Below are 15,805 nucleotides of genomic sequence, written 5' to 3' on the forward strand. Positions count from 1 at the left end.
ATTAACAGTCTGCCTTAAGTTGGTAGTTTGCATAGCAGGTAAAACAAAATGCTAAATGAGTGATAATCTAAAATCTGCCAGAAATCCAAGATCATATCAGTGAGCTCAGTAAAAATGAAATATAAGTCTCTCTTGGGCAGGATTGAATATATGATCAGAGAGATAAGGTTATAAACCTGGGTAATAAGAAGGACAGATAGATTTTTAAAAATTATTATTTATTGTATTTAACTTATTAATTGTTTTCTATATGCCAGGCACTGCAACACGTGATGGAAACACAAATACAAGCAAAACAAGACATTCACTTTTCTCAAGGATTTGTTGTTTTTTCAGTTGTATCTGATTCTTTGTGACCCCATTTGGGGTTTTCTTGGCAGAGATACTGGAGCAGTTTGCCATTTCCTTCTCCAGGTCATTTTACAGATGAGAAAACTGAAGTTAACAGGGTTAAGTGACCTGCCCAGGGTCGCACAGCTAGTAAGTATCTGAGGCCAGATTTGAACTCGGGAAGATGAGTCTTCCTGACTCCAGGTTTGGCACTCTACCCATTACACCAATGCCCCTCAAAGATAATAGGATATTTTTATATTATATATATATATATATATATATATTATATATATATATATATATATATATATATATATATACATACATATATATATTTCTATATATGTATACATGTGTGTGCATATATGTATGTATGTGTGTGTATGTACATGTGTATATATATTATATAAATATATACGCACATGTGTGTGTATATATAGATACATATGTATATATGTGCGTATATGTGACAACATCACAGCACCTTTGCACAACTCAAGAACTATAGTGAGGGATTTAAGAAGGGGCTTGGAGTGGAAGGATGCCCATATTGGGGCAAAGTGGGAAGAACAGCAGCAGACCCAGGAGAGAAGTAAGCATGGATGTCACGGTCACCTCCTGCAATGGTGGCCCCAAGTGGGAATGGGATGGCAACGCCATCAACAGAAATGGGTAAGTTCAGAGAATAGATCAATTTGGGGGAAATATAGTGTGTTCCATTTTGGACTGGTTGAGTTTTATATTCTTACAAATTGTCTAGGCAATCAATATCATGGGATAGGCACTCAGGAAAGAGATTAGAGCTGAATAAGAATTTGGGGGAGTCATTTGTATAGAGGTGATAGTTGAACCTACAGGAGTTGAAATGGGCTCAGGACATAGCCTTGAGAATGACTTCACTTATTAGGCAAGGGAAGAAGGATGATCTAGAAAGGAGAACTGAGAAGTGAGTAGACAGGTAGGGCAGAACCAACAAAGAGTTTTACAGAAACCAAAGGAAAAGAGAAGGGGTGGTGGACGGTCAAAAACTGCAGAGATGTCAAGAAGGATGAGGACTGAGTAAAGGCACTTCCACCACATGTAGTATTTTACCTCTGGGCTCATCCACAGTTTTAAAAACTCAAAACTGGATTGGACTACACTGAGGATTGATTACTTATGAAGGAAAACATACTAATGGAAACTTAGAATTTTTCCAGTACCAAAATCCTTCACAGATTTGATTATTCAAACATTCAACCCAATGAGATATCACTTACCTCATGTTTTAAATCGATTGTAAAGTCAGACTTCAAGGACTCACTTTTCAATCTTTTGGTAAGCCTGGAAAATGAAGGCAATTAAATTTACTTTCTGTCAAGAACCCAAAACAAAACAAAACAAAAAAGAGAGGTAAAACATTGTTTGGATTTTTTTTAAGTTTAAGTAAGATTATACAGAACTTTTTTATTATTATTAAATTTTTTATAAAGAATAAAAGAATAAAACAAAATTGTACTGTAAGGATGCTGAATTGATGAAAACACAAATCATTTACTTATTATCATAAGAATGCCAATGATTGTGTGGCACAAATGCTGAATTTTAAACACTTCAAAATGCCAGCCTTTAAAAGGAAGATCATTTTATCATACACAAAAAGACACGCTGGAGGCTCTGAAAGACAGTACACTGAGGTTTTGTTTTAAGCTGGATATGCTTCTACTGAATTATAGAAAAAAAGAAAACAGGAGAAGGGAAGGGGAAAAAAAGGATAAAGGTTGAAATTTCCCTCTGTCATTTTCGATAACTTCAATATAGCCTTTTTCTTTGCTTGTTTGGGAGATTATTGGGGAAAGCAAAAATTGCTTTTCTTTGAAGTGTTTTCTTGATTCCAAGCTGAGGTTCATACAATGAACTGGACTGTAGAAACACTGATCTGTTTTATGATTCCCATAAAGTAGAAGAAATTTTGTTTTGACAATCTAGTTATTTTAATAGTAGTATATACCATTGGCTTCATCTATGAGAAGTCATAATAAACATTTTAAACGTCTTCTACTCACTACTATCAAATAATATCTCAATGTATAAAAGCAGCAGCAAATTTGAAAATCCTACTAAAATGTTTGTTGTTCACTTGTTTATTACATCTTGGCCTTGTGTTTGGTCAAAAAAGATTTTTTTCTAAACAGATGGAAGATAAAGACATGGAAAATGGATCATAATTTATATTTTATTGAATAACAGTTGACTTACAGATGCTATTATAGGGACTCTATGACTTACAAATGACTGACATAAAAATCACTTTCAGATGTACCCTCTATCTTCCCCATCCTGAGACATCTCCCAGTTAACAAAAATCAAGCAATTAAGCTATTCAATGTTTTATTTACCCCTGTTCTCTTTGCTAAAAATAAAGTTCTTTCAACTAGAAAGGAAATAACAAATGAGTAATAGGGAGTCAATACCCAAAATAAGTAAGACGACAAGACAGCACACAGAGCCTAGCACAATTGAATGTATTCAGGTCACTTGGCCTATATGACCTTCACATTCAGGTACTGAAAGTACTGTCAGCTGTGCCACTGAGCCACCTTCAGCAGTGCTTGAAAAATCATTAAAAATGGGAAAGATACTCCATGATTAGAAAAGAGCAAGTGTCCTGATATTAAAAGAGAGAGAGAGAGAGAGAGAGAGAGAGAGAGAGAGAGAGAAGAGAGAGAGAGAGAGAGAGAGAGAGAGAGAACGAGAACAGAATGAATGGATAGAATAAATAGGACATGAAAACTACAGGCCAGTAAACTTAAGTTAAATATCTGAACATATTATTAAAGATTTGGTTACTGAACATCTAGAAAAGGAAGCAGTAATCACAAACGGTCAGTATGGTTTTATCATGAAAAGGTCATGCCAGACTCATTTTATTTCCTTCTCTGAGAGTACTTTTAAGCAGAAGGGAATGTTGAGGATAGAGTTTCCCTAGATTTTAGAAAAACTAATTGAATCTTAGACTACATTAAAAGAGACAGAGTTTCTGGGACTAAAGAAGTAATAGTCCCCCTGTATCTTGACGATTTGAAGTATTGTGTTTAGTACATTTCAGGAAGGTCATTGCTTAGCTGGGCAGCATCCAGAGGAGAGTAACTGGAACAGTAAAGAACCTTCAGCTCATGTCATAAGAGGATCAACTGAAGAAACCTGACATGGTTAGCCTAGAGACTTAACAAATAAAATGCCAGAATCACAACCCTTTTGTAAGTTGGGAATTGACAATAATCATGTTGAAACTATTTTATGGGGGCAGCTAGGTGGAGCAGTGGATAGAGCTCTGGCCTTGGAGTCAGGAGGATCTGAGTTCAAACACAGTCTCAGACACTTGAAACTTACTAGCTATGTGACCCTGGGCAAGTCACTTAACCCCGATTGCCCCACCAAAAAGCAAAAACAAAAACAAAACAAAAAAAACCCAAACTATTTTATGGCAAAGAATTCCAAAAGAAATCAGTGAGTCTTTGCTATATCTACCCACACAATAACCATATCCCTATAGTTTTACTTTTCTGAATTTTTATTAATTTTTAATTTATGGAATAAAACAAGCATTTCCATAATATAGTATAATAAAAAAAATATGATTGCACATGAAACTGCAAATCTATTATGTACAAATTGCTATTCCTTTTTAACATATAATAAAATTATCAGGCAACTTTCTTTTTTTTCCTTTTTTTCTTCCCTCTTTCTCTCGCCCTGCCCTAAAGCTGGCTACCATTAGACACAAATATGTATATACATGTAAAATCATTCTGTACATACTTCTATTCATCAGATCTTTCTCTAGATACAGATAGCATCTTCCTTCATATGTCCTTTGTAGTTAATTTGGGTATTTATGATAGTCAAAATGACTTTGTCACTCAACATAGTTCTTAAAACAATATTGTTGTTACTGCATATGATGTTCTCTTGGTTCTGCTCATTTCATTCTCCATTATTTCATACAAACCTGCCCATGTTTTTCTAAGGTCATCGAGCTCATCATTTCTTAAAAATGTACATTTTTATAACTCATACTGACAACAACTCTAATCCATCCTTAAACATACATACCCAGAATTTTTTTTTGTCAAGTCTTGGAATAAAATCCAAATCAGATCTTACCTATTAAAGATGGTCCCCCCCAAATATATTTAATATGTATCAAAGAATGTTCTGAAATTTGGACTCCATGCCAAGGGCCTTTGAAATCTGATAAGACCGTTGGAGAGTAGCCATTTAGCTCCAAAAAGTGCTCCCTTGACAATCAGCATTAGCAGAGCTCAAACCAGAGATTTTTCAATGGGGTGTCTAGTGCCCCCTCAACATCAGTAAGCGGGAAATGTTTACTGAGTCCTGGGGTAAAATGATCATCGAAGTCCACTTAGGTTTAGAGGCAAGTAAGTGGTACAGTGGAGACGGAGTGCTGGTCCTGGAGTCAGGAAGAAATGAGTTCAAATACTGCTTCAGAAACTTACCAGCTGTGTGACTCTACACAAGTCACTTAACCTCTGTTTGCCTCAGTTTCTTCAACTGTAAAATAGATAGAACAGCAACTACCTCACAAGTTCATTGTGAGGATCAAATGAGATGATATTTGTTAAGCACGTAGTGCAGTATCGGACACATAATGGGACAAAGCACGTACTAGAAAATATAGTATATAATAGGTACTAGAAAAATGTTTATTTCTGTCCTCCCTCAGTCATATGGATGAGAGTGGAAAGAATTGGGAGAGGAAAGGAAGTGAAATTATGGCTGTTATCATTGTATGCCCAGGAATTTTTGACACCAGTAGTTACTATAAAAATGGATATTCTTTAGACACTACCAGAAAGGAGGAGGAGCCAAGGTAAGCCCCACATCACAGCACCCTGAAGCCAGGAAGCAGCTGTCTGGTTGAAGACAGTACAGCATGCTGGAAAGAATCCTGGATTTGGAGTCACAGGCCCTGGGTTCAAATCCCAGATTTCTCCCTTTGTACCTTGGGCAAATCAGTTAATCTCTTTGGGATTCAGCATCTTTCCAGGCCTCAGTTTCCTCATCTATAAAATGAAGAGGCTGAATCAAAGGATCACAGATCAGAGCTGGCAGGGACCCCGGATGCCATCTTGTCCTCCCTTTTAGCTCTAAATCTATGGGCCTATGACACTCACCAAGGACACAAAAGACAAGGTGCCCAGCTTCTATCATCTCTGGGCTCTTGGCTAGTCAGCTACGTATTTCTGCATATGCCTAGTCAGGAGATATGGATGGAGTGCTGGACTCAGAGTTCAAATCCAGTTTCTGATATTTCCCAACTATGTGACCACTTCCTCTCTATAAGCCTCGGTTTTCTCTTCCGTATGATGAGGAATAAACCCAGCTGTAAGGTCTAGCTCACAGGGCTATTGTAAGGATCAAATGAGTTTATAATGTATGAAAAGCACTTTGCATACTTTAAAGTACTGTACAAACACCAGCTAGTATAACTATGTAGAAATGGATTCTTTGGCATCTTCTAAGGTCTATATTTCCTGTGTTTAACTTACAGATCACCTCAGTCATCTGTCAGACTTGAAAGATATTACATTAAATTAGTTTTTTTTTAAAGATTTCAAATGCGTTTTTTGGGTTCAATTTTATTTTATTTCCAAAGTATTTATATTAAGTTTCTTATCAGCTAGTTACTAAAGCTCTGTTGATCTGGCAAGAAAATTTACAATTGGGTCACAGCCCTCCCCAAACCTCCATTTAAGGAGGGCACCCAGGCCAGCCATCTTTTACTCTTTCTCAGTGACAGATTTCTCCATCATGCCACATGCCAGATATCCTCCGTCCCCACAGACTCTTCCAATTTCCTTTTGTGTGTTCTCTTTCCCTATCAGACTGTAAGCTCTCTGGAAGCAGGAACTCTTTTTCTTAATTTGTATCCCCAGTGTTAACACAGTATCTAGTACATAGTAGGTACTTAACAAATGTTTACTGACTAAATTACCTTACATTCATACAATTTTCAAAGTGCATTCAATGGTATATCTCACAATCATTATAACTACCCTTTAAGGTAAATATAGAGAGTATTGTTAGCCTCATCATATAGGGAAAAATGAGACACAGAGAGGTCAGAGGGCAAATAAGAGGCTTAACTGGGATTAGAAGCCAGGTCTTTAACCCTTAAGTCTATTGCTCTTTCCCCTCTACCACAGGGCTGTGACCACAGTTAGCAGTAACAATTTTGAATACATATATTTGCCAGAGTCAAGCGAGAGGTGGAACAATTTAGTCAAGTCATCAAGCATTTATTAAACATGTAATATGTGCCTAACCAAACAATAAACATTTTTTTTTAGGTAATTGGGGTTAAGTGACTTGCCCAGGGTCACACAGCTAGTAAGTGTCAAGTGTTTGGTCTGAGGCTGGATTTGAACTCAGGTCCTCCTGACTTCAGGGCTGGGTGCTCTATCCACTGCACCACCTAGCTGCCCCATAATAAACATTTATTAAGCACCTTCTATGTGCCAAGCACTATGCTACTGCTCACACAGTATGCACTATAAAAATAACTTTGAAAAATCTTAAAAATTCTGATTAATACAGTGACTGATCATGAATCCATAGGCTAGATGGTAAAGCAGGCTATCCATACCTCCTACTAGGGAGATGATGGATTCAAGATGCAAAGTGAAACACACATTTTTAGACATGGCGCATGTATGGATGTTTTCCCTGATTATACTTATCTGTTACAAGGATTCTAGTTTTCTTATTTTTTTTTCACTTGGAGTCATGGGTATTTGAGGGGTAGGGGAACTAGTGATTCTGTTGTAAAAAGAAAGCAAGAAAAGGGAGCCAGTTAAGCATTTTCTAAAAATGCACAAAAGAGAACAGAAGGCCAGTAGGAAACCCAGACAAGCAGAAAAGCTTTGAAAGTAACAATTTGTTATAAGCTTTTAAAAAGCATACTGTATGAACTAGTGATTCACAGTTTCACATATAATCCCTTTTTTCCTCTTCTCCTTTGAAAATAAAAACATTTCTTTTTGGTAATCTGGTATTAATAAGTTCATAATTTTAAAAATCCAAGTTTTTCTTAAATAAAAGAGATTTAAACCAAAAAAAGCCAGAAAATCATAAAACACTACAAAAATACAAATAATTTGCTTGGACAAAAATGCCATTTGTTAGTCAATCTACGAGCCATAAAGTCATGGAACTGTTGTACAAAAAAAAAATGCCCATTTAATTCTTACTTGTTTATGAGTGGAAGACTAAGGGCCCAGCCAGCAGCAAAGTCAGGAAATTTGAAAATTGTAGGATCTTCAGCAAAGGCATAATGATGAATGATTGTTGATTGTTCATCATGTAATGCTTTTCCTAAAAACCACTCCTGGAAGAAAAATGCACAACATCACTGAATCATCCATTACATTATTTATTCAAGATAAATGATAGAACAAATACTTACATGCTGGGAGAAGGGATTATGGAACTTGCAAAATGTCTGCTCTTACAGCTTACTAAAACACTCTTTGTTTTATAACATCGTAAAGAAACAGTACTCTGGTCAACAGAAAGTTAGCATATATGGATTACCAATTTTTTAAAAAATCAGAATATAATAATACAGATCTAACACTAAAACCACGCAAACATAATTTACTCTTTCTTTGATGATTCAGAAATTACTTTAGGATTTGAAATATGCCTCAAAATAATCATTATCAACACTGATTATGCTTATTTTTTTTCTTTTTTTTGTTCTAGATCTGTGATTTCATTGCTATAGGGAACTCCAGGTAAGGAAACACTACATACCAAAAATAAATAAGCAGTTGTTCTGCAACATAGAGTCTGGGATAGCTGTCTAGAGAAAGGAGAAGTTATGTCACTTGCTCAGGGTACCATAGCTAGGATGTATCAAGAGGTAGGACTTGAACCCAGGTCTTTTTGACTGTGAGGACAGCTATTAATCTATTATGCCACACTGTCAGTCATCCTTATCCAATAGGTGTGCAAAAAGCATTAGTTAATGGAATGGTAGATAATAGAGAGTTTACTTTGTTTTAAGAAATTTTTGAAGAAGGAACTGAATCATGTCAATCTTGATATTCACACAAATGAAACCAAAAGACAGAAGGAAGTTGTAACTAAATGGAAGGCAAATCATGGAATTGGTGGAGTTGGTTTTATTGTATGGCCAATGGCAACAAGAACCATTTTTTCACTGGACACTTGGGTGATTTTGTATTGTGGTGCTTATGATAGGTATTTGCAAAAGCATCATCATGAAACTGATTGCAGCTTATGCACAATCTGTTACAGAGGGAAAAGAGACAGAAGTTGTACCAAGAACTTGAAAAGATGATACAAATTATATCAACATATATTTCAATACTCAGTGATATCAACACAAAGGTGGTCATGGATGAGGATAACAAAAAATATGCTATATTTGCAATAAATCCAAAATAGATATATAACCTAATACATTTCATAATTGAAATATTAGAATAGAATCAGATTGTATACCTTTTACAGTTATAGGTAGGAGATGAATTCTTAACCTAAGCCGGGGAGAGGTAATTTAAAAAGATAAAAGAGATCATTTTGATTACATAAAATTGAAAAGCTTTTTACACAAACAAAATTAATGCATTTAGAATAAGAAGGGAATGGGATTAAATGGGAAAAAAATCTTTGTATCAAACTTATGTGGCAAGGGTTTGGTATCTAAGATATATTTATAGACAACTAACAAAAATATATATGGCCAAAATGCAGTTTCCCAATAGATAAGTGACTAAAGGCTATGAACAGTTCTCAGAAGAATTACAAAATTCTCCAAATCACTTATAAGAGATAAGGAAATCAGAACAACCCTGAGGTTTTACCTCACACCCAGCAAATTGGCAAAGATAAGAAAAAACCAGGAATAATCACTGTTGGAAAGACAGGCATATTATTTCATTGCAGCTAAAACCGTGAATAAGAACAACTATCTGAAAAGGTACTTTGGAATTATACAAATAAAGTAGCTAAAATCATACCCCAAAGGAGATCTAATAAAAAAGAAACAATCTATCTACATGACAATAGTTGTAGCAGCATTTTTTGCGATAATAAAGAACTAGAAACAAAGTAGATGCCCAATGATTAGAGAATGGCTAAATAAATCATAGAATATGACTATAATGGAATAGTACTGGGATCTAAGAAATAGCAAAAGCCTGAAAAGACTTGCATTAAGTACACACACACACACACACACACACACACACACGTAAGGAGACCAAAGAAAACAATATATACAATAACTACAACAATATAAATGCAAAGAACAGTGGCAAAACTACAGAAAGTGACTGTTACATAATTACTAAAAAACCAAGCTTGGCCCCAAAGAAGAAAAAGGAGAAGGCACATCCCCACACTCCTTTGCAGAAGTGGGAGTATCCATGGATGGAGAACATTGCATACATTGTCAGATTTATTTTATTTACTGATTGGTTTTGCCTATATTTTTCTCTTATTCTTCTTTTCCTCAAAAAAGAAAAATCTTTTCTTTTTTTAAATAAAGAATCACTCTCCGGCAGGGATCAATATAAGATTATGAACAGTACTGTTGTTCACTGATAGTGAGAATCACTAGATTCAACTATGCAAAGATCATCCTAAGAGCATTTAGCCGGTCAGCCAATCAGCCAAGTAAGCATTTATTAAGTACCTACTATATGCCAGGCAGTGTGCTAAGCTAAGCACTGAAAGGCAAGATAATCCTTGCTCTCAAGAAGCTCAGTCTAATTTAAGGAGGAAACTAGAAGAAGCACAACAAAGATTTGTGTAATAAAATCTTTTCATCATTAAGAACAGTGAAGCCATCACATTTAAATCCTAACATCAAGGTCTTAGATATTCTCCTTGAGGAAGTAAAAATGGCACTTCAGAAAATAAACATGGTGAAAGTAGTTGGATGAGACCAGATACATATATACAGAAAAGGTCTATGTTGAAGGCAACACAACAAAGGGCACTGGGAGATCAATTTTTAAGGTAGCTGAAAGAGAAAGAGATACCAAAGCTGGGAGAAGAGAGGGGACCTACTTTTCTTCATTTATACTATTCATATAACACTGGCTACATTTTTATTTGCTAGAAAGGTCAAACGACTGATGAAGAGAAAGGGATTGTTAACACAAAATAACACTCCTTCACACTGAAAACACTAAACCAATCAGATCACTGTGAAACTAAAAGTTTTAGAGCTGAAAGGGACCTGGAAGGTTATCTAGCCTTCCCATCGCCTTTTACAGATGAAGAATTAGCTCAGAAAGCTGAGTGGTTTGCCAGGGATCACACAGGAAGGAGTATCACAGCCCAGAAAAGGACCCAGGTGTCCTTACTCTCAGCCCAGCATGCTTTCTACTGCAGCGTTTGACCCTGCACTTTCTGTTCTTCTAACATTTTAGACTGAATTGAAATTTCAAAAATCTCTCAAGTTTAAAAATAAACCTCACACCTATAGAATGCTTATTCTTTAATGTCATTTTAAAAATAAAACACTCTAAATTTTTGAAAGATTCTGAAAAGCTAAGGATCCTGAGCAGATTTTCTTTTATATTCCAATTTTCATGAACTTATCTTGAACTTTTGAAATCATCATTCTATTTTTTTCACTAAAAAAAAAAAGCAAGGTGAGTCACCATACCCCTTACAGAATTTGAGCTATGGATAACAGAAGGAATGATTTACAGATGAAAAAAACATTAAGTGAAAGTTAAAACTCCCACATTCAAAGAGAACCTTGAGAGGTTTTTAGAAGGTTTTTCAGTGTTCTGTTTTGTTTTTATAGCAAACACAGACAGCATACCACATAATAAAAGCTTTACATGAAACAAGAAAGACTATCTTTCCTGGCATATACTGGATTGGGGCCTCTCCCCTCAAAATACCTAATATTTAATTTGCATGTACTTATTTGTGTACATGTTGTTTCCCCTGGTAGCATGTAACCTTCTAGAGGGCAGGGGTTATTTCATTTTTGTCTCTATATTCCCAGGGCCTAGCATAGTGCCTGGAACTTATAATTATGCTAGCTGGTACAGTGGTTAGAGCACTGGGTCTGGAGTCAGGAAGACCTGAGTTCAAATGTGCCTTTTAATACTTACTAGTTATGTGAACCTGTGCAAGTCACTTAACCTGTTTGCCTCACTTTCCTCATCTGTAAAATGGGGATAATAATAGCACCTACTTCCTAGGGATGTTGCAGAAATCATATGAGATAATAATTGTAAAGTACTCAACACATAGTAAGCACTATATAAAGGTTAATTACTATTATTATTGTACAAAAAGAGGTAACTGGTTCTAGCCAGTTCTCAGCACATAATAAGCACTATGTGTTAGTTATTATTATTATTATAGGGCAACAAGGTGGTGCAATGGATGATACAGTGGTTAGAGCACTGGGCTTGGAGCCAGGAAGATCTGAGTTCAAATCCAGCCTCAGACTAGCTGTGTGACCCTGGGCAAGTCACTTAACGTCTATTTGCCTCAGTTCCTCAAATGTAAAATGAGGACACACTACAGGAGGAAATGACAAACCACTTCAGTATCTTTGCTAAGAAAACCCCATGGACAAAAAGTTCATTGGGTCATGTAGAGTTGGACATAGTTGGACACGATTGAACAACAACAAAATTATTACTAGTGTGCAAAATAAGGTAACTGGTTCTAGCCCAAAAAATGTGCCATGCAAATTGAAATGATGAGACTACTTCAAGAGATTAGTAACTGCTAGTTGATTGTCTTGACCAATCTGAAAATCCTAGGTAAGATAAGATGGTAATTCTTTTCCTCTTTGAGGAAGTTATTGCTAGAATGGAGACATCATTTTACACCTATCAAATTAGATAAAATGATTGAATGGGAAAGCAACAAATGTTGCAGGGGATGTGGAAAAATTGAGACACTAATTCACTGCTAATGGAACTGTGAACAGATTCAACCATTTTGGAGAGCAATCTGGAATTACACCAAAAGACTTATTAGACTGCCTATACCCTTTGACCCAGCAATACTACTGATAGGAATGGGATCTGGACCCCAAATAGGAAAAGCCCCTGGACTTTTCCACATGGCCCAGGTCCCTGGCTTTCCTCTAGGGCACCTGGCCCTTCCCAGTTAATCTTTTCATTGTGGCCTCATTGTCTGCACCTGCCTCACCCTAGACCAACATTCCTCAATTCCATCTAGGCCCTTTCCATGTGGCACAGGTTTGTGGCCCAGGTCCATGGCTTCAAACCAAACCACTGGACTGAGAACCTGAGAGTATCAGGCTGAGTGTGAGATAACCTTATAACAGTCTGACCTAACGGGACTTAGGAGGTCAGGCCTGAAAAGTACCTCCAAGCCTTCCTAAGTGGTTAGAGAGTAACCCCAACTGCAGTGCAAGAAGGGGATAGGGAGAGAGGGAAGGCTTACATACCTTCCAGTCTTGGCTGTAGAAGAGTTTGAGATTAGGCAGTCTCCTAATCAGGGAACCAAAATTTTGAGGTCTAGGGGTGCTGGGAACCCAAAATTCAAGGGCAAGTGACATGAGTCCTGCCTCAAATGAATTCCACCCAAGCCTTCTTTTAGCCAAAGATAAGGTTTATTAGAACACTGGTCAGGGTGGTCAAGATTCTAAGAATCCGCCCTATTGGCCAGATTTTAAGGATCTGAGCCTTTGTCACGAGAATACAACCAGGCCAGAGTCTTAAGGAATCTGAGTGATTTAATGAGGACAAGATGGACACTTACATACAGTGGTCAAGAAGTGGCCAATAGCTCATATGACTGGGAAATAATAGAGAAGGACCTGAAAGAGCTAGGTGCCCCAGTGGTCCAGATCTCAAAGACATGGTCTTTTCCTTTTTGGGATTCAGATCCCATCCCCACCACTAATACTAGGTCTATTTCCAAAGACGATTAGGTAAAAAGGAAAAGAACTTATATGTTGTAAAGTATTTACAGCAAGTCTCTTTGTGCTGGCAAAGAACTAGAAATTGCGGGTATGCTCATCAAATGGAGAATGGCTGAATAAATTGTAGTCTTTGATCATGTTGGAATACTACTGTGCTATAAGAAATGATGAGCTCAATGGTCTTAGAAAAACATGGACAGACTTGCGCAAAATAACGAAGAGCACAATGAGCAGAACCAACAGAACATTGTACAGAGTAAGAGCAATATTGTTTTAAGAACAACTTTGAGCAACTAAGTAATTTTGACTATTATAAATACCCAAATTCACTACAAAAGACATATGAAGGAAGACACTATCTGCATCCAGAGAAAGAAGTGATAAATAGAAGTATGTATAGAATGACTTTATATATATATATATATATATATATGCATATATATATGTGTGTATATATATGTATGAATATGTATATATGTATATATATATGTATGTATATGTATATATGCATCTAATGGTAGCCATGGGGGGAGGAGGGAAAAAAAAAGAAAAAAAAGAAATTTACTTGATAACTTTATTACATATTTAAAAGAAATAGCAAGTTGTACATAACAGATTTGCAGTTTCATGTGCAATCATCTTTTTTATTATATTATGTTATGGAAATGCTTGTTTTGTTCCATAAATTAAAATAAAATAAATTAAATTTTAAAAATAGAATGACAGCTCTCATTCATCCTTACTATTACCAAGTTAATTCAGCAAATATGGATTGACTACTAGGCACAAGGTACTAAAATTAGAAGAATGATAATGAAAGATAAATTGAGCCATTCCAAAACTTTCAGATTTAAAATGCTGATTTTTGTTATGCTGATGAATCTGCCCTTAATCACTAGTCCTTGAGGTATTATTTCCAGTACAGGTTTCTGTCTCCAAGGTGCAAAGCCCTGTGTAATGCAATCAGGAAAAAGAAAATCCTCCTACTTATCTCGGCCCAAATAAATATGACTAGATTCCAATGTGTGGCCTGGGGAAAAGAGACATTGGGACAAGTTTAAAATGCCCTAGCAAGCCTAACCCAATTCTGGATCATCATCAGTTCCAAAGAATGCCCAAGTCAATTTGGTCTGAGTGAAATTCCCACTAATCTGGACCATTCTAGTTTGTTCCTAGAAAGATCCCCACCAGGTAGTGGTGGTTTAAAGATACCTGGATATGATCCCAGAGATCTTAACTGAGGTCAAGATAGAGAATGATGATGATGATGATGATGATGGTGATGATTTAATGGGATGTCCCAGTGAAGACTTCTCAGTGTAATTAAGGTAATGAGTTCAGAAGGTAGTGTGAGAAATGAACTCTCAGAAGTGAAGGTTCCTCAAAGGGTCAAATAATTCTTGATTATTACTTTCAAAATCCTCCCCCACTCAGACCCTGTTTTTAAGCACTTAACAGAAAGAATAAGCCCTGCCCCACCCCCAACCTGAGCCCTTTGTCCTTGGCTTTGAATTTGGTACCTAGAATGTAGGCCCCATCTCCCTCTCTTGCTCGTGCGCTCTCTCTCTCTCTCTCTCTCTCTCTCTCTCTCTCTCTCTCTCTCTCTCTCTCTCTCTCTCTCTCTCTCTTCCCCCCCCCCGCCCCACATGTATCGGAGGAGCAGACAGCCATCTAGTGAGATTGTAATAAAGGTAACCATTGCTTTCCACTTTGAGAAGTCTCTGAGTTTCATTTGGGTTTGGGTCGCTGTCCCACACACGATGGTGGTGGTGGTGATAATGGTAATAGCAAGCCTTAATGAAGTATATTAAGTACTTCCTATGCATTAAGTACTGTGCTATGTGAATGTAAACTATTACTATAATATAGCTTTCAGGTGTGCAAAATGCCATTACATATATTGACTCCTTTTAATCCTCACAATAATACTGTAAGGTAGGGGCTATTATTATCTCCATTTTCAAATGGGGAAAGTGAGAGTATGAGAAGTTAAGTGACTTGCCCAGGGTCACAGAATTAAGTGTCTAAGGTAGGACTGCAAGTCCAGTCTTCCTGACTCCAAACCCTTAGGTGTTAATTTAATGCTGTCAATCAAAGCTGTATCTACTAAGAAGGATATATCTACACACACCAAAACCAAAAAAAGTAAAAATTATACTTAATGGAATTAGAATGACCAAATTACCATGCTACCATGAAAAGAAATAGTTCATTTAACTTTATGTTTAAAGTAGATGATTTCTTAACTCTGGATTACTGCATTTGTCTAATACTCCCAAATTTCCAATATATTTTTAGTATGCCTTCCATTTAAAAAAAAAAGAGTATCATATAAGTCCTCTCACTTTGTAAGCCATAAACCATAAGAGGAAACTTTCATATTCTTCACAAGCTCTTCACAAAGAAATTCTAACAACATAGCCTCTGAGCTTACACATTAACTATTTCCAATTCTTTACTACTTGGAATAATCTTTTAGAAGTGTTATTTACTAGCTTCCCATTCCCA

At 36.4% G+C, this 15,805-nt stretch overlaps 1 protein-coding gene across 3 annotated transcripts in view; it reads right to left on the reverse strand.

Moving 5' to 3' along the window:
- Positions 1–15,805, reverse strand: part of B3GLCT (beta 3-glucosyltransferase) — a 130,915-nt gene that overhangs the window by 43,945 nt on the left and 71,165 nt on the right. For all 3 annotated transcript variants that reach the window (XM_020997158.2, XM_020997157.2, XM_020997159.2), the window contains 2 exons: positions 7,587–7,723; positions 1,593–1,656 (listed from right to left, as the gene is read on the reverse strand). In XM_020997158.2, the coding sequence (XP_020852817.1) occupies positions 1,593–1,656; positions 7,587–7,723 (201 nt within the window). The remainder of the gene's footprint in view (positions 1–1,592; positions 1,657–7,586; positions 7,724–15,805) is intronic.

The sequence above is a fragment of the Phascolarctos cinereus genome, unplaced genomic scaffold, assembly GCF_003287225.1.
Source record: "Phascolarctos cinereus isolate Bilbo 61053 unplaced genomic scaffold, phaCin_HiC Scaffold_726;HRSCAF=1367, whole genome shotgun sequence".
NCBI lineage: Eukaryota > Metazoa > Chordata > Mammalia > Diprotodontia > Phascolarctidae > Phascolarctos > Phascolarctos cinereus.